The sequence below is a fragment of the Gopherus evgoodei genome, chromosome 1 (assembly GCF_007399415.2).
Source record: "Gopherus evgoodei ecotype Sinaloan lineage chromosome 1, rGopEvg1_v1.p, whole genome shotgun sequence".
Classification (NCBI taxonomy): domain Eukaryota; kingdom Metazoa; phylum Chordata; order Testudines; family Testudinidae; genus Gopherus; species Gopherus evgoodei.
This window is the reverse complement of record NC_044322.1, coordinates 340363555-340382983: the sequence shown is the minus strand read 5'-3', so window position 1 is coordinate 340382983 and position 19429 is coordinate 340363555. Positions and strand designations below refer to the sequence as shown.

Sequence of the window (19429 nt, the reverse complement as noted above, 5' to 3'; positions counted from 1 at the left end):
TTGGTGTGGTAGAGGAAAGGGAGCCAATGGAAGGATACAAAGAGCAGAATGACACCATCAGATTGACAGACTAGGAAAATGACTTTAGCAAGTGTTCTCTGGGTTGGAATGGAGGACAGGTCTCAGGGAGGCTACAGAGTGGGAGCTTGTTGTAATCAAGAAAGGAGGAGCTGGGCAAGAGGTTTAGTTGTAGGAGTAGAAAGGTGGCACCAAGAGCATGCATGTTATTTTCAGCTTGCGCTTCAAGAGGCACAGTCCTTCCCAGAGCCAATGAAGCTCTGGACCATCTTCAACACAGAGCAGTGCCTATTAGGCACAATTGAGCCTTCAGGATGGTTGGGGAAAGGTTTGAATTGTGATTTATTTTAAGGGAACTTGTTTTCCTGGTCTTATGATAAAAATAATATTTTCCACTTCTATAACCTTTCCAGCCAAGGACCCCAACATACTAACAAACGTTAATGAATTAAGTCTCACAGCATTCCTGTGGGGCAGTGATGTATCATTCTCCCTATTTAACAGGTGGAGAAACTTGGCATAAAGAAGTTATGACTTGCCTATGGTTACACAGTCAGTCTGTGGCAGAGGCCGGAATGGGGAACCCAGAACTCCCAACTGCCAATCCTCTACTAGGTCACACTCTGTTCTGCTAAATACAATGCAAACGATTTCACAGATGACAAAGGAAAATATTCTTGCTGTGTTAAAATACCCTGTAAAACCACCTATTTAATATTTTAAATGCAAAATATAATTGCATAATAGAAGAGACTATTTATTTTGTTCCTTGTGCGATAGGAAGTTATTTGACCATGCCATGCATCACCTTATGTACATAGAAACCTTAGAGTTTCTGTACCAGGAATCATACAGTGCTTTCTTCCTTGTGACATTTGTATCATTCGCCACTTCAAAGGGACATTTGTATATTTACAAATCTTATCAGTTCAGGAGGCTAAACAATTACAGCAATAAATAAAATATGCAGCAAGTGCTGTAGCATGAGGTACAGAGGATGGCCACATGGATTTAGAATCATAGAATATCAGGGCTGGAAGGGACCTCAGGAGGTCATCTAGTCCAACTCCCTGCTCAAAGCAGGACCAATCCCCAACTAAATCATCCCAGCCAGGGCTTTGTCAAGCCTGACCTTAAAAACTTCTAAGAGAGGAGATTCCACCATCTCCCTAGGTAACTAATTCCAGTGCTTCACCACCCTCCTAGTGAAAAAGTTTTTTCTAATATCTAACCTAAACCTCCTCTGCTGCAACTTGAGACCATTACTCCTTGTTCTATCACCTGGTACCACTGAGAACAGTCTAGATACACCCTATCTGGAGCCCCCTTTCAGATAGTTGAAAGCAGCTATCAAATCCCGCCTCATTCTTCCCTTCTGCAGACTAAACAATCCCAGTTCCCTCAGCCTCTCCTCATAAGTCATGCACTCCAGCCCCCTAGTCATTTTTGTTGCCCTCCGCTGGACTCTCTTCAATTTAACCCTGATTTAATGGCCACTGGATTCAGTGGAAAGACTTCAATTGACTTCAGTGTGTTTTGAACCAGGCCTTTTGTTGCCTTTAGATTTTAAAATAAATCAAACAGTCACATATCAAGCCACACTCATGACTGATATGGTCATCAGTGGGAATTCCATATAGATGCTGAATGCAGTGTATGGTCAAATATTTCTATTGTGCACTACAGGATCTGTATGTTTTAAAAAAATCTGTAAATACTTATTGAAGATCAGGAACCACAACTCACCAAGTCATTGTTGCCACATCTGTTCTAGGTAAGGTGGATTAAATTTTGAAATTTATGTTTCATTAAAATAGTTTAAAAAAAATCTGAAACCAGCACAGAAACTCCTCCTGAAACATATTTCTCAGTGATGTGCCCCTTATCTGCATGGTGTTTTAGAAGGAGCATTTTTCCCGGGGTGAGCTTGGGGCTGGGAGCTAAGAGCTCCAGCTATGCTGCTGACTTGCTGTGTGGCCTTGAGTGAGTCACCTGACATCTCTGAATGGCTGATTCAAACACAGCCAGGGTGTAACAGAATCTTTGTTGGTTCCTCACTCTGAAGATGGGAGAACTGACCATGCCCAGTTATCTACACTGGGGAGTTCCAGCACAGGCTCCACTTCCTTACTATTTGCAAGGGAGGTGCTCTGCCCTTTGTGGGCTTTCTTAAGTCTATCTAGATGGGGGCTCAAAATGAAAATGACAAACCCCACCACATTCAGGAATAATCCTGCCTTGTAGCCCCAGCAAAAGGGGGAGGGGCAGGGTGAGTCTACAGTGCTGCCAGCAATCCAGCACCAATATAGTAGGTTTTGTGGAAATTGCTCTGGCTGGGCTTCTGAGACAGTCTCAGCCTGTTTGTTTTACCCAGGGAGTCCACTGTATGCCCCTCAGGGGCAGGATCAAGGTCTCCTGGTTAGGCATTCCTGCTGCAGTTTCAGGAGTCACTCCTGAAGTCTACTGCTTAAAGCAATCTGGCTCCTTCCCCACTCCTCTCCACTTCTTCCCTTTTAAAGGCCTCCTCCCTGTCATGAATGATTGACAGAACCCGAGATAGGAGGGGCTCTCTCTATCTTCAGGGGCACTCTGGCACCTCTCTCATCTGTGTGGGATCTATATACTCCATCACACAGCACCCCGTGAACCCATTTGGTTGGGCTGTTCCCTTCCATATAATGAAATCAATACACCCCAGTCCATACTTTTAATTAAAATTGTGAAAGGCGATGCAGAGGGAGGATGAAGCAAGAGGAAAAGAAGGGATGCAGAATCATTTTGAAATCCTTTATGCATCTCTCTCTCTCTCTTTTTCATATGAAAAGAATTAAGCCAGCTATATCTCTATTTATTTGGATTCATATGAAACACCTAGTGAGATTTCATTGACATCAGACACACTATGCGAGACATAATCTTAATTTACATATTATTTAGAGCAGATACAAGTAGAAATTTTCAGCTAGATGAGAATCAGATCAGTTTTTAAGAGGAGGGAGATGAAGATAAAAACTGATTAAGTAAGTTACCAAAACTGTCATTGTAATAACAATAATAAATATTCCCTGATGGCTATGAATCAAGTTTGCAAAAATCTCTCACTTATTTAAGAGCAGTAGCTACCTAAATTTCAATGGACAATTATCACAGCAAGTACAAAATGTCCTCTTCCCTAGGGTAGTCTTAGAAACAGAAAAGTAAACTGACTCAGAGAGTGTCACTGCAACACCTGAAGAGCAACAGGATGAAATTCAATAAAGACAAGTGCAAAGTACTTCACTTTGCAAAATTAAAATTAATTAAATGGAAAAGGAAAAATTAAATGCACAACTACAAAAAGAGGAATAAGTGTTTAGGTGGCAGGATTGCTGAAAAGGATGTGGGAGTTATAGTGGATCAAAAATGGCATATGAGTCAATAACATGATGCAGCTTCAAAAAAGGCTAGTATTCTGGGGTGTATTAACAGGAATGTTGTATGTAAGACAAAGGAGGTATCTGTCTCGCTTGACTCACCACTGGTGAGCTGTGTTCCCTGTAAGCTGTGCAGTTGGGTGGCTGTCCAGCAGAGGTTCAAATGCTGTGCAGTTGATTATCAGAGCCATGCACATTCAGCTGGCCGTGTGTGTTCAGGTGCCTCTCCTGACTCACCTTGCTGCTTTGCAGCCATGTTGTTCCTGCAGCTGCTCCTGGACCCTCCTGCTGGTTGTGCAGAGCGAGGGTGGGTGGAGGAAGGAGGGTGCTGATGTCACGGTGTGCCCATCCCCTGTACTCCATCTCCACAGAGTAGGGTAGAGGGGACAGGGCTCAGGACTCACAGCAGCTCTGAAGTCTGAACAAGCCTTCAGATGAGTGAGTGCCTGAAAGAGACAGCGCACGGTCTCTCAGAGACTTCCCCAGCGGCCAGCACACAATCTCTCTCTCTCTCTCTCTCTCACACACACACACACACACACACACACACACAGTCTTTCCCCCTCCCCCCCACCCATGTACACCATCTCGACAGAGCGCGGGAGGGGGACATGGTTCAGGAGGAGGAGAGCTTTCAGTGAGTGCCTTAAGGAAACAGCGGACAGATGTCTCTCAGAAACTTCCCCAGCAGCCAGCACACACAGAGTCACTATTACACACACACACACACACACACACACACACACACACACACACACACACACACACACACACACACACAGAGTCTGTGTGTCTTACACAGTGTGTCATACACAGACACACTGTGTGACAAACATGCTGTCTCTATGTGTCTCTCTCTCACACACACACACACACATTGTGTCACACACACACAGTCTGCGTTTCTCTCTCACACACACACACACAGTGCGTGACACACCTCCCAACACTGTTGTTGTTGTTGCTACTTCTTGGTACTTCCTGCAATGCACATATATTCTCCATAATTTTATTCTTTCAAAGTGCTGTTATTTGATTTTTTTTGATTGGTCTATGCATTTCATAATTTTTATTTCTCTCTTACACTTAAATTTAATTATTTTAGTAGTGAGTTCTAAAATACCTAACTTGTCCTGGGCTGGAGTAATTATCCCTACTGGTAACTTTTTAAAAAAATTATACTTAGGTTTTTTGTTTCTACTTGTGGCGCGCATCCTCACATTTTACCTTGGTGCACATAACAAAATTTATTCCGCACATGGGTGGAAAAAATTAGAGGGAACATTGCTGATGAGGCCTCAGCTGAAGTACTGTTTCCAGTTCTGGATACCACAGTTTAAGAAAGATGTGGACAAACTGGAGAGAGTCCAGAACAGGGCAACAAAACTGATAAAGGGTTTGGAAAATCTGAACTATGAGGAAAGGTTAAAAAAACTGGAATGTTTAGCCTTGAGAAAAGAATACTGACAGGGGACCTGATAACAGCCTTCAAATGTGTTAAGGGCTGTTAGAAAAAGGATAGTGATCAATTGTTCTCCATGTCCACTGAAGGTAGGACAAGAAATAATGGGCTTAATCTGCAGCAAGGGAGATTTAGGTTAGATATTAGGAAAAATTTTCTAACTATAGGGTATAGTTAAGCTCTGGAATAGGCTTCCAAGGGAGGTTGTGGAATCCCCAGGTCTGGAGGTAAGGGTTGAGGATTTCTCTAACCATTCATTCTGGTGCAGCCTCCAGATGATGCTGTATGATGTGTGTTCTCCCAGGCTTGTGCAGAACACCATACTGAAGGGTCAGATCATTTGCACCAACTAGGCCTTCTATTCTGGTGCAAGAGCCCCATTCAATGGCATGAGTCCAGACTCTGGGCTAGTAGCTACCTCACATCCTAGTTCAGGGCTCACTGGCCAGGGATCTATCAGGAGGGCCCCCAAGTCTTCCATGACTTGAGAAAATGTACATGATAAATCTTTGTCTCTTTCCTCTTGCTGGGTAGCTTGATTTCTTAATCAAGCATTCGCCACCACTTGTAGTCAGTTGCCTCGCAGCTTGGGCTTAGTCATCATCTCTTGAAAACTTGTGCCCTTGGGTCCTTTCTGGAACCCCCACTCAAGAGCAAGATCACTGTTCCCTGTGGGAGTTGGGCTTACTTCCAGGGTCCTTTCTGATTCTAAATACCTCCTGTTCCTGGCAACACTCCCCAGGTCCAGCTACAGGACACTAACAGAGAGTGGACATCAGATCCCTTCTCAGGGCTCCAGTGTCTGTCTGCCCTATGCTGAGAGGGGGCAGGAGGGAAAAACTAGTCACTGCCTTAGGCTGGACTGACTCCCCTGGCTGCTGGGCTCCCTAGTGGTCTCCAGCAGCCTCTCTTCTTGGGCAAACTGCCCCACATGGTCTGTGACCTGCTTCACCTTTTGAAGCTCCCCTTCTCCAAGAGGAGCATCCACTACAGGTTTGCCTAATTGGCACTACCTGAGTGCAGGGACGCTTGTTAGGCTTGCTGTCAGTGGTATGGGAGTGTGCCCCATCACAGCAGGGGGCTGAGAGAGCAGGAGGGAGTGGAGGGGAGTGTGGGCATTGTTATTATCAGAGATGTACCATGAGGCTCATAGAGTGACAAGGCAGAGCTGCTGGAGAACAGCTTTTTGAAGTGCCAGAGCATAGCTCCACCCTGGATTTCAGCACAACGCCCTGGGGGGTAAAATCAAAACGGGGGGCGAGTGGGCTATGCTCAGAATTTTGTTGTTTTTCAAAGACTGGAACTATCTAATGCTCTCAAAAGTAAAAGTGACTGTGGTTAAGAAATTCCTTTGCTAAACCAGTGTCCCTTGTTTTCCTGCCACATTGTCCCTGAAGTCAGTGCAAAGTATAGTAGAAGAATGACTTCTCATGTCTTGCTTATGACATTCCTCCTAATACATCCCAGAATGATGTTTGGTTTTTTTGCAATAGTGTTGCACTGTTGCCACGTATTTAGCTTGTGAGCCAATACTATGATGACCCCCATTTCCCTTTCCACAGTATTCTTTCCTAGGCTGTCATTTCCCATTTTGTACGTATGAAATTGATTGTTCCTTCCTAAGTGGAGTACTTTCTGTTTGTCCTTATTGAGTTTCATCCTATTTACTTCAGACCATTTCTTCAGTTTGTCCAGATCATTTTGAATTTTAATCCTATCCTCCAAAGCACTTGCAACCCCTCCCAACTTGGTGTCATCCACAAACTTTAGAAGTGTACTCTCTACATCATTATCTAAATCATTAATGAAGATTTTGAACAGAACTAGACCCAGAAAGGATCCCTGTGGGACCCCACTCGTTATGCCCTTCAAGCTTGATTGGGAGCCACTGATAACTATTCTCTGGAAATAGTTTTCCAACCAGCTTTGCACCCGCCTTATAGTAGCTTCATCTAGGTTGTATTTCCCTAGTTTGTTTATGAGAAGGTCATGTGAGACAGTATCAAAAGCCTTACTAAAGTCAAGATATACCATATCTACTACTGCTTTCCCTATCCACAAGGTTTGTTACTCTGACAAAAAAAGCTATTAAGTTGGTTTCATATGATTGTTCTTGACAAATCCATGCTGACTGTTACTTATCACCTTATTATCTTCTAGGCATTTGCAAACTGATTGCTCAATTATTTGCACCATTATCTTTCTGGGTACTGAAGTTAAGCTGATTGGTTTGTAATTCCCTGGGTTGTCCTTATTCCCCTTTTTATAGATTGGCACTATATTTGTCCTTTTCCAGTCCTCTTGAATCTCTCCAGTCTTCCGTGACTTTTTGAAGATAATCACTAATGACTCAGATAACGCCTCAGTCAGCTCCTTGAGTATTCTAGGATGTATTTCATCAAGCCCTGGTGACTTGAAGACATCTAACTTGTCTAGGTAATATTTAACTTGTTCTTTCCCTATTTTAGCCTCTGATCCTACTTCATTTTCACGGACATTCATTAGGTTAGATGTCCAATTGCTACTAAACTTTTTGGTGAAAACTGAAACAAAAACATAATTTAACAATTCTGCCATTTCCACATTTTCTGTTATTGTTTTCCCATGCTCATTGAATAATGGGCCTACCCTGTCCTTGGTAATTCTTCTTGCTTCTAATGTATTTGTAGAATGTTTTTTGTTACCCTTTCTGTCTCTAGTTTAATCTCGTTTTGTACCTTGGCCTTTCTAATTTTGTCCCTACGTACTTGGTTTATTTGTTTTTATTAATTCTTTGTAATTTGACTTATTTTCTACTTTTTGTAGGACTCTTTTTTGAGTTTCAGATTATTGAAGATCTCCTGGTTAAGCCAGAGTGGTCTATTGCCATACTTTCTATCTTTCCTGTGCAGTGAGATAATTTGTTTTTGTGCCCTTAATAATGGCTCTTTGAAAAACTGCCAACTCTTTTGAACTGCTTTTCTTCTTAGATTTGCTTCCCATGGGATCTTACCTACCAACTCCCTGAGTTTTCTAAAGTCTCCTTTCTTGAAATTCATTATCATTATTGTGCTGTTTTCCCTCTATCATTCCCTAGAATCATAAACTCTATTATTTCATGATCACTTTCACCCAAACTGCCTTCCACTTTCAAATTCTCAGCCAGTTCCTCCCTATTGTAAAATCAAATCTAGAACAGCCTCTCCTCTAGGAGCTTTCTCCACCTTCTGAAATAAAAAATTGTCTCCAATACATTCCAAAGATTTATTGGATAATCTATGCCCTGCTGTGTTATTTTCTCAACAGAGGTCTGGGTGGTTGAAGTCCCCCATCACCATCAAGTCCCATGCTTTGGATATTTTTTTTAGTTTTTCATAAAAAGCCTCATCCACCACTTCTTCCTGATAGGTGGTCTGTAGTAAACCCCTACCATGACATCACCCTTGTTTTTACCCCTTTTATCCTTACCCGAAGACTTTCATAGATTCATAGACTCTAGGACTGGAAGGGACCTCAAGCGGTCTTCGAGTCCAGTCCCCTGCCCTCATGGCAGGACCAAATACTGTCTAGACCATCCCTGATAGACATTTATCTAACCTACTCTTAAATATCTCCAGAGATGGAGATTCCACAACCTCCCTAGGCAATTTATTCCAGTGTTTAACTACCCTGACAGGAACTTTTTCCTAATGTCCAACGTAAATCTCCCTTGCTGCAGTTTAAGCCCATTGCTTCTTGTTCTATCATTAGAGGCTAAGGTGAACAAGTTTTCTCCCTCCTCCTGATGACACCCTTTTAGATACCTGAAAACTGCTATCAGGTCCCCTCTCAGTCTTCTCTTTTCCAAACTAAACAAACCCAATTCCGTCAGCCTTTCTTCATAGGTCATGTACTCAAGACCTTTAATCATTCTTGCTGCTCTTCTCTGGACCCTCTCCAATTTCTCCACATCTTTCTTGAAATGCGGTGCCCAGAACTGGACACAATACTCCAGTTGAGGCCTAACCAGTGCAGAGTAGAGCGGAAGAATGACTTCTCGTGTCTTGTTTACAACACACCTGTTAATGCATCCCAGAATCATGTTTGCTTTTTTTGCAACAGTATCACACTGTTGACTCATATTTAGCTTGTGGTCCACTATGACCCCTAGATCTCTTTCTGCCATACTCCTTCCTAGACAGTCTCTTCCCATTCTGTATGTGTGAAACTGATTGTTCCTTCCTAAGTGGAGCACTTTGCATTTGTCTTTATTGAACTTCATCCAGTTTACCTCAGACCATTTCTCCAATTTGTCCAGATCATTTTGAATTTTGACCCTGTCCTCCAAAGCAGTTACAATCCTTCCCAATTTGGTATCGTCCGCAAACTTAATAAGCGTACTTTCTATGCCAACATCTAAGTCGTTGATGAAGATATTGAACAGAGCTGGTCCCAAAAGAGACCCCTGCGGAACCCCGCTTGTTATACCTTTCCAGCAGGATTGGGAGCCATTAATAACTACTCTCTGAGTACGGTTATCCAGCCAGTTATGCACCCACCTTATAGTAGCCCCATCTAAATAGTATTTGCCTAGTTTATCAATCAAGATATCATGCGAGACTGTATCAAATGCCTTACTAAAGTCTAGGTATACCACATCCACCGCTTCTCCCTTAGCCACAAGGCTCGTTATCCTATCAAAGAAAGCTATGAGATTGGTTTGACACGATTTGTTCTTTACAAATCCATGCTGGCTGTTCCCTATCACCTTACCACCTTCCAAGCGTTTGCAGATGATTTCTTTAATTACCTGCTCCATTATCTTCCCTGGCACAGAAGTTAAACTAACTGGTCTGTAGTTTCCTTTCAACAAGTCTGTCTCTTATTTCCATCTCAACCTCAGTCTAAGTGTATACATTTTTGATATATAAGGCAACACTTTCTCCTTTCATCACCCTAACTCATTTCCTCCTGCATATGTTCCTCGTGTCTGACCTCTTCTTTTGTCCATCCATCACTCACCTCTGCACGAAGTCCCACACTGCGCCCAGTACCTGCACTCTTTTCCTTTCCCTGCTCATTAACCTATCTCCTTCTCCACACTCATATTCTCTGCTCAAAACACACTTGTCCCAGGAGGCTTGTCAGTGACAAAATGACAACCCTGGAAACATATTGAAATAGCAAACAAATACCAACCACCCAAGGGTTTGTTTTTCACAAAGCATTCGAATAATAGGCTTCTGCACTGAGGAGAGGCCTGTCTGAGCAGTAGCATATTACCGCATGGGGCTACAGGCAGAGCCGGCTCCAGCTTTTTTGCCACCCCAAGCGGCGAAGGAAAAAAAAAGCCGTGATCGGCTGCTCTACCACGCCACTTCATTCTTCGGTGGCAATTTGGCAGCTGGTCCTTCCCTCCGAGAGGGACCGAGGGACCTGCCACCGAATTGCCGCCGAAGACCTGGACGTGCCGCCCCCTTCCATGGGCCGCCTCAAGCACCAGCTTGCTGTGCTGGTGCCTGGAGCCGGCCCTGCCTATGGGGGGCCCAAGGGCCCTGGTAAATTTGGGGCCCTTGGAAAAAAAATCTCTCCTCACCATAGCCCCAGGGCCACATCGGGGGCACAGAGCTACTCTGGTCTTGGGGCCGCAGTGGTGTGCTGGTGGAAAGGAGCGAGTGGGGGGTGGGGCTGTGGGGGAAGGAGCAGAATGAGATGAGGCTGTAGGAGGAATGGGGGTGGGACTGCAAGAGAAGGGGCAGAATGGGGTGTGGCTGTGGGTGGGGCCACAGGCAGAAGGGGCAGGACAGAGGAGAGTCAGCAAGCGGAAGGGTGGGATGGGACCATGGTTCTGGTGCCAGGGCCCCCCAGTTGCTCTGGCCCAGGACCCCAGGAGACATTAATTTGCCACTGTGCCTGAGGGTAGGCCCTAATATATATATAATATATATATATCAGATTCCATTCCAACCCAGGTTTCCCAAATCCCAATACTGTGCCCTGACCACAAGACTAGATTGTCTCATTGAAAGGTGTGTACCAGGTTACACTTATCTTTTCTTTGTCACAGAAAATGAAAGGTTTGATGTATGAGGAGAAGTCTGATTTATGTAACTGTGCACATGAGCACTGAGCTATTGTTGGCAACAGGATCTGTGTGGGCATTCAGACAACGGAAGAACCAAACAAACAGGTTCAAATATATATTTAAAGAAGAGAGAAAATAAAGGACAAAAGTTATGACACAGAGCACGGGGGGAGGCAGACGGGGGACCTGCTCATGCCATTGCAGAACAGAGGCAAGGAAAAAGCCCTGTGCTCTCATAAGCAATAATGATACAAGTGAGTGCACACTAGAGGGTTTTGTGAGAATGGATATACCAGTATAACTAGAGTGGCAAAACCCTTCTAGTGTAGACCAGTCCTAAATGACTCTGACACTCCAGAACACGTGTGAAACACACAGTCAGCATGGGGAAACATGCAATGCTGCACTAAGTATTGTCCCTAGTCTCTAGAGAGAGCACCTCATTTCTTAGAATTATCAAGCCAGCATTGTATTAGCTATTCCAAACCCCCCCCCTACTTTGTCATTCTAAAAGGATTGCAGTTCAAGGGCTATTCTATGGTATGTCAGCAAGGAGCAGTCCACTGAAGAGCAAACAGGCTGATGGTGTTTAGAAACTCCCTTAGATACGGCAGAACCTTTGTTTGATTTCTTACTGGACAGCATGACAAGGAAGAAAAATTTAGGTGGAGCTGAAGCAGACTGAGGCAAATAAGACCCAGCTCTCACTTCAGTTCACATCCTAGGACAATGGATGGCAGGATTCTAGGGAAGAGGCAGAATATTTTTTTTCTTTTGGTTTTGTTAGGAAGAATATCTGGTAAGAACACAGTTTTATTCAATTGCTAAATTTAAATCATTCTTGTCTGTTATAGTTTCTCTTAAGAGTCCTAAATTATATTTTTGAGCTCAGAACTTTTTGACAAAAGAATTCAAGGAACAGCTGTTCTGTTACTGAACTGCATTGAGCCATGGGGCTGCACCAGTATAACTGTCAGGAGATTTCAGCTTGTTGTGATGATTTATATACCATTACAATAATATTATGCTGGATGCTGCACTCCAAAATAAAAGCCACTGTTCAAGGTGAGAGTATTGGGGTGGGAAAGCAGGTGAATTTTCAAAGAAGCAAGTTAGTTCACTTTAGGCAGCTTCAGGCTTTGTTCATATTTCATTTGTGGGTTAACTGAATTAAAAAAACAAAAAAAATTGGAGGAGTTTTTAAAATTGCATGAACTTGAGCTTTGCTCGTAACAAGTTTTACGAAGACCTTGCCATAAAGACATGTATAAAGCCCAGTTCTCCACCACCTTAAACCTTGTGTAAATGGTAACGTTAAATACCCTCTTCTGATCTGGTAGGTTTTTAAACACTCATGTAGTCATTTATACTAAAAATCAGACTGGTAGTGTTTTATAACCACTCTGCACATATGTAAATGATTGTACCAGGTGCAAAGTGATATGAATCAGGCTAGTAGAATTTAGACTTTTTTTCTAGGTTGATGTTAGTGGTAACTTTAACCGTTGGTGAATTAAAAAGCAAGCAACCAAAAAACCTCCCCACAAAACTCAGACCGTGGAATGTTAGCTTGGCAATATCAGTATTTGGGTTCAGCATGAAAGCATTACAGATACACAAAGGATAAACCTTCTAGCAAGCAGCAAAGAAGAATGGATTTCTTACAGCAGAGATTTCTTAAACTGTTGTCCATGGACCATTAAGCACTTGCTGGTGCTTGCAGAGAGCTGGCTGGTCACACATTGCTGGCTCTCCTCCTTTTTTTTAGTCACTAAATTGCTTTAAAAACAGTGTTGCCAACTCTCATGAGTCTCCTTATACTTTTCCCCTGTAAGTCCCAACTGCTTTACTCTGTAGATTGCATGAGGATCTCAGCTTTCAAGAGAGTTAAATCTGAGTGTACCGTAAAAGCTCAGAAATCAGAAGGCAAAGTCAGAGGGATGTTTGTGCTCCTAAATGGGAAGCAGGTGGTTCATTGGTTTCTAAATGGGCAGGGAGTAGGATCATGAATAAGAAAAGAGTAACCACACTCTGTTGCAATGTGGTCTGAAAAATCTGATTAACCCTGATTTAAAAGAATTATGCCTGAATAATCATTTCTTATTCAGCTCATGAAAACTGTAAGAGGTTAATATAAATGTAGGAACTCATCTATCACTCTAGAAAACATTATAAATACTTCACTTACTTTAAAATACTTTTCCTTTATAAGTTGTGGTGTGCTTAAAGGAAGTGTACTTAGGGTACGTCTACACTACCCTCTGGATTGGCTGGTAGCGATCAATCTATCAGGGATCGATTTATCACGTGTAATGTAGACGCAATAAATTGATCCCCAATTGCTCTCCCGTCGACTGCTGAACTCCAGCTCGGCAAGAGGCAGAAGCAAAGTCGATGGGGGAGCTGCGGCAATCAACCCCGCACTGTGAGGACACGAGATAAGTTGAACTAAGATACATTGACTTCAGTTACACTATTCTCATAGCTGAAGTTGTGTATCTTGGGTCGATCCCCCCCCCCCCGTGTAGACCAGGCGTCAGATACAGTCATTGTCAGATTCTGTATTAGAACATATGTTTTAAAAGCACCCCAGCTGTAAGCACACATCCCTAGAGAGCTCAGAGCCTGGCTCCATTAACAAGGGGCTCTTCCAAATCACTGTTCGCTGCTAGTTCCAAGCATTCCAGACATTTTGCACTGGCCATTATGACAGCCTCTATCTTGGCCAACACCAAGGCATGAACAAGGGACCTCCAGAGCTAAAAGCAGAAGCCTCTACAGCTTGATCCAGATTCTCAAGACAAGAGCTGCAATAGAGTCACATTGGATTGGGAAGAGAGTGGGACATGTAACACACTCAAGGGCTGCAGAGCACTATTTAAAGCACTATTTAAAGTGGGGGGAGTCATAAATTTCCTTTTCCTCCCCAACCTGAGCCTCCTCTTCCCCTCTTAGATGCCCTCAACTGCCACCAGCAGGCTGACCCCCTCCCAGCCCAGAAGCCCCTATTCCCATACTCCCCTTCTCCCCCCACCAAAAAAAAATCTGAGTGAGTGGCATGGTGACTTAGTGTATGGCATCACAGACTTTTTTTTTTTTTTTTTTTTTTAATGTTGGCCCAGGTCCTGGCCCTGAACGGATTGCAATACATTAGCAGTATCTTGCAAGGTGCTAACTACACTGAGGGGTTGAGATTACACTGAACTTTTCAGGAGCTGCTCAGCACCTACAGCATTTAAACAGAAAATAAATGGTTTGAGTCTCCTTTCACTTTCATGGGTTCAACAGCTGTGTAACATCACAATTCATAGTAGCATGAGAGGAAAATCAGGTCATTTGTGTTCACAGACAGTGGCAGAAGGTGTGTGCTCTGTGTCCCAGCTAATATTCACAGAGACGGCTTCACAGAAGTGCAGTGGTTTCCCCAGGAATTGAAATTAGGCAGGGTGTTTGAATTTACAGTGGGGGGTATCAGGGCCGATGAGGGGTGAGACTGTGAGAGTGAAGGTGGGCTGTATGGCACCATAGTAAAAACTGAAAAATGTTTCATGACCATTTTATTAGATTTAACTCATGTTTTAAAATCATCACACAAATTAAAGTTGGCTACTCAAGCCTTCTATGAAGCACTACGTCTACATCCTTCTTGGTTTCTTGTAATAATTTTGCACGACTCTGTTAATGAACTTCTTGAATGCAATGCATTCATCTTAGGTGGCTTCTCGTGTGTTCGGTACTTCCATTCCTTCAGTTGATAGGCTCATTAGTTCATTCACATGATCAGGCAGAAGGCAACTTGTTTCAGAACACAAAATTCTATTCAGTGATGAAAAAGAACAGTCAACCATAGCTGCTGTGACTGGGAGTAGCAAGAGATAAATTCCTACTTCTTTCATCCCAGGAAACAGAACACAAAGATCGGGTTGAGGCATCTGTAAAAGCTAGGTAGAGGTTGAGTAGAATCTAGAAGCTGCTGTTGCAGATTTTTAAGAATCAAGTCTGTGTACTTTTTCAGTTATCTTAGCAAACACTTCTTGTCTTCTTCACTTAAGGTTTCAATAGAAATGCCTTCATTAGTCAACTTCTGGACTGAAGTCTTTGCTTCTTCCAGTACTTTTTCAATGGATAGCTCTCTGATTGATCCAAATGTAGCTTCTATTGCTGGACAAAGATCTACTACTGTTGTAGCAGATGCCTGGATGGCATTGTTTAATGACCCAAGTGGTTTCAACAGTAGACTTACGAGAGAGAGAATGGCAATAGTCTTCTCTGAACATAGTAGCAAAAGTAATCCACCAGCCTCACTACTTAGATCCATCCCATCTTGGTAGATACTTTCCAAAGCCGGTAATAATGGCTGTAGTAATTTTAAGACAACAGCCAAGGATCACTCATGAGAAAGCCAGCAGGTTTTCCCAGGTTGGATTAATTTGAACTTCAGTCCCAGTGTATCTTCTATATTTTACAAGATATTCAGTCTTTTTGGACTCCTGCTGAAAAAAGAATATAATGAAGACATTAAATATATAGCTTTTAAAATGTCTTTTAAAGATTCTTCAGCTTGTACTAGTGCTAGTTGGAGTAGATGGCTTCTGCAGTGTATATAGGAGAGATTAGGGTTACACTTTTCTCTGACCAAAGCTTGTACTCCACCATGTCTTCCAGAGAAGTTTGCAGCTCCATCAAATGCACAAGCAGCCATCTGTTTGCGGTCCAATTGACAAGCATTTAACTCTTCTGAGATATAGGTTGTCACAGATGCAGCCAATGTGTCTTCTATAACTTGAACATCAAGAAATACCTCTACTGGCCTACCACTGACATCAAGATAACATACACAATGACTTAATACTTGATGCCCATTTGCATCGGTGCATTCATCAGCCATGTATGCAAATTTTTTGAATGTGGTGAGAGAGTTCTTCACTTTTTCAACTGTTGAGTCTTTTACTCTTGCACCGCATGCTTCTAGCCAGTCAATTGAGTTTCTTGAAGAAAGATAGTGGGCATTTGCTGGTCTTGTTCAGAACTAGTATTTCACTTCAGGATGAACAAGTGACAATGCACTTAACATTGGCCTCCAGTTTGTAGTGTGTGGTATCTCTTGCTTAAATAGAAAGTAAGATGCTATAACCATGTTTGTTCACTTGAACTGTGTTGTGTCTCCAGCATTCTTAACAGCCTCATTAAGTACTTCTAAAGTGGGCTTATACAGCTTTCTGCATGTTGATGCACTCCAGTGGCCTAGTGTTTTGCAGCCTTTTCACGTAGTTTGTCAGCATTGGCTTTGCTGATTGGTTTGACAAACCAAGCTCCTCCACTTTTACCAATTATAGCACTGGAAAGCTTTCCTTCTTTGTAAGCTTTTTTGCAAGAGGTGCACCAGTAGCCATCTTTTGTAACTTCAGTAAATGGGAACACTTTGACCAACAAACATCGGGAACTGCCTTTAGGTTTTGGAGACACTGTTTCTTCAGTAGGTAGCTGTACTTGTGCTTCGGGCTGGTCAGATGTAGATACACCACTTGAACCTTCAGATGACATGTTGATATATTCTTGGTTCTTGATGTGTTCTTCACCTTAGTTAGTTTTTGAGGCCTTTGAGTGGAAAAATTGTTGTATTATTTTTTGTCTTTTCATTTTCACTTTGACATGCAACATACAAAAGAGATATGAATAAAGTAAATGTTTTGTTAGGAAAATGCAAATTTAACATCAGGATAATGCAAGCTACACCAAAACACATAACAGGTCTAGATTTCTAAAAAAATAGAAATTAAAAAAATGTATTTAATTTAAATTGACTTTTGAAAAGTAAGCCATCATGGGATAAGAGGGCAGTCCTCTCATGGATCAGTAACTGGTTAAAAGATGGGAAACAAAGGGTAGGAATAAATTATCAATTTTCAGAATGGAGAGAGATAAATAGTGGTATCCCTGGGGGTCGGTACTGGGACCATTACTGTTCAACATATTCAGAAATGATCTGGAAAAATGGGTAAATGTTGAGGCGGCAAAATTTGCAGATGATACAAATCTATTCAAGATAGTTAAGTCCCAGGCAGACTGTGAAGACTCACAAAGGGATCTCACAAAACTGGGTGAGTGGGCAACAAAATGGCAGATGAAATTCAATGTTGATCAATGCAAAGTAATGCACATTGGAAAACAATCTCAACTATACATACAAAATAATGGAGTCAGAATTAGCTGTTAACACTCAAGAAAGAGATCTTTCCCCATACACAGTGTTCCATAAGGATAAGGTCCAGACTTGAAATTAGACAAAGGTTTCTAACCATTAGAGGAATGAAGTTCTGGAAAGGCCTTCCAAGGGGAGTAGTGGGGGCAAAAGACATATCTGGCTTTAAGACTAAGCTTGATAAGTTTATGGATGGGATGGTATGATGGGATAGCCTAATTAATTTGGCAATTAATTTGACAATTGATCTTTGATTATCAGCAGGTAAGTATGCCCAGTGGTCTGTGATGGGATGGGATCTGAGTTACTACAGAGAATTCTTTCCTGGGTGCTGGCTAGTGAGTCTTGCCCACATGCTCAGGGTTTAACTGATGGCTATATTTTGGGTCGGGAAGGAATTTTCCTCCAGGGCAGATTGGCAGAGGCCCTGGAGGTTTCTCACCTTCCTCTGCAGTTTGGGGCACGGGTCACTTGCTGGAGGATTCTCTGCAGCTTGAGGTCTTCAAACCACAATTTGAGGACTTCAGTAACTCAGGCATAGGTTAGGGGTTTGTTATAGAGGTGGATGGGTGAGATCTTGTGGCCTGCATTGTGCAGGAGGTCAGACTAGATGATCATAATGGTCCCTTCTGACCTTAAAGTCTATGAGTCTGAGTCATTGTGGATAATTCTCTGAAAACATCCTCTCAATGTGCAGCGGCAGTCAAAAAAGCAAACAGAATGTTGAGAATCATTAAGAAAGGGATAGATAAGAAGACAGAAAATATCATATTGCCTCTATATAAATCCATGGTACGTGCACACCTTCAATACTGTGTGCAGATCTGGTCACCCTATCCCAAGAAAGATACATTGTAATTGGAAAAGGTACAGAGATGGGCAACTAAAAGGATTAGGGGTATGAAACAGGAGAAGAGATTAAAATGACAGAATTTTCAGCTTAGAAAAGAGACGACTAAGGGGGGATATGATAGAGGTCTATAAAATCTTGACTGGTGTGAAGAAAGTCAATAAGGAAATGTTATTTAATCCTTCACATAACACAAGAACTAACAGTCACCCAATTAAATTAATAGGCAGCAGGTTTTAAAAAAACAAAAGGAAGTACTTCTTCACACAACATAAAGTCAACCCATGCAACTCTTTGCCAGGGGATGTTGTGAAGACCAAAACTATAATAGGATTAAAAAAAGAACTAGACAAATTCCTGGAGAATAGGTCCATCAGTGGCTATTAGCCAGGATGGGGAGGGATGCAACACCATGCTCTGAGTGTCCCTAGCCTGTTTGCCAGAAGCTGGGAATGGGCAACAGGGGATGGATCACTTGATGAACCTGTTCTGTTCATTCCCTCTGAAGCATCTGGCCTTGACCATTGTCGGAAGACAGGATACTGGGCTATATGGACCATTGGTCTGACCCAGTATGACCATTCTTATGTAAAAATTAATTATAATAATAAATAATAATAATAATTAATAATGTTTAGTACAGAAACTCCCCAACATAATGACCTCTCAAGATAGCAACAATGTGGGATAACAACCTTGGCAAATAATTCTAAAAATCTTGGCCTACTAGAAAACATATTTATATAAGTTTCCATTCCCAGTTACAAATCTAGCATTCTGGAGTAAAGTCACTAAAATATAGTCCAACAAACAAATGTTTATTCACTCACTTTTCCCTCCACCACACCCCACTCACCGGTGTTGTCCTTGGTCAGCGGCGACTCAGAGTTCAGAGGTGCTTTCACATGAGTACACCTCCCAGGTGGGGGGCAAGAAGGCACTTTGCTCATTTCTCCAGCTGCTCACTGTTAGCTTTGGCCATGGCTGTTCGTTGTGCCACCATTCACTCCACCACTCTGTTGCCAAAGGCCCTGCACAGTCACCTTCTTCTGCCACCTGCCACTGTGACCTCTGCAAGTTGGTCTCTTGAGGTTCCACCAGCTCTCAGTGATTGCAGCTGAGCTCTCAGTGGGGGAACCTCGCTGCTAGTGCAGTCTGAGCTGTTTTTTACACGGAAACACTGTCCCCACAGGAACACTGTCCCCACAGCAGGATTAAGCACTTAGACCTGATTGTCAGTGATTTCAGCTGCAGTGGTCACTTAACAGAACAAAAGACTATCTATGGAGCCTAATCAGCTCTGTCTTTAAACAGTGGAGAGGGACAGGTCCCCACCCTCTCTCTTGATGCCCTCAGTCAGCACAGGCTAAGAACAGTCCTACTCCCCTTTACTCATACGATAAGAACAACAACATTTCATCCCTCTCCACCCCCCACATTC

The 19429-nt window shown here is 42.6% G+C and overlaps 1 protein-coding gene across 3 annotated transcripts in view; it reads left to right on the top strand.

Moving 5' to 3' along the window:
• The first annotated feature begins 11570 nt into the window (after positions 1 to 11570).
• The window catches only part of CDHR3 (cadherin related family member 3), a 76723-nt gene continuing 68864 nt past the window's right edge, over positions 11571 to 19429 (top strand). For 2 of the 3 annotated variants that reach the window (XM_030551495.1, XM_030551343.1), the window contains exon 1: positions 11571 to 11735. In XM_030551495.1, the coding sequence (XP_030407355.1) occupies positions 11666 to 11735 (70 nt within the window). In that variant the 5' untranslated portion in view covers positions 11571 to 11665. Of the gene's footprint in view, positions 11736 to 11952; positions 12002 to 19429 lie in introns of those variants that run through there. The other variant, XM_030551412.1, reaches the window with a different exon arrangement.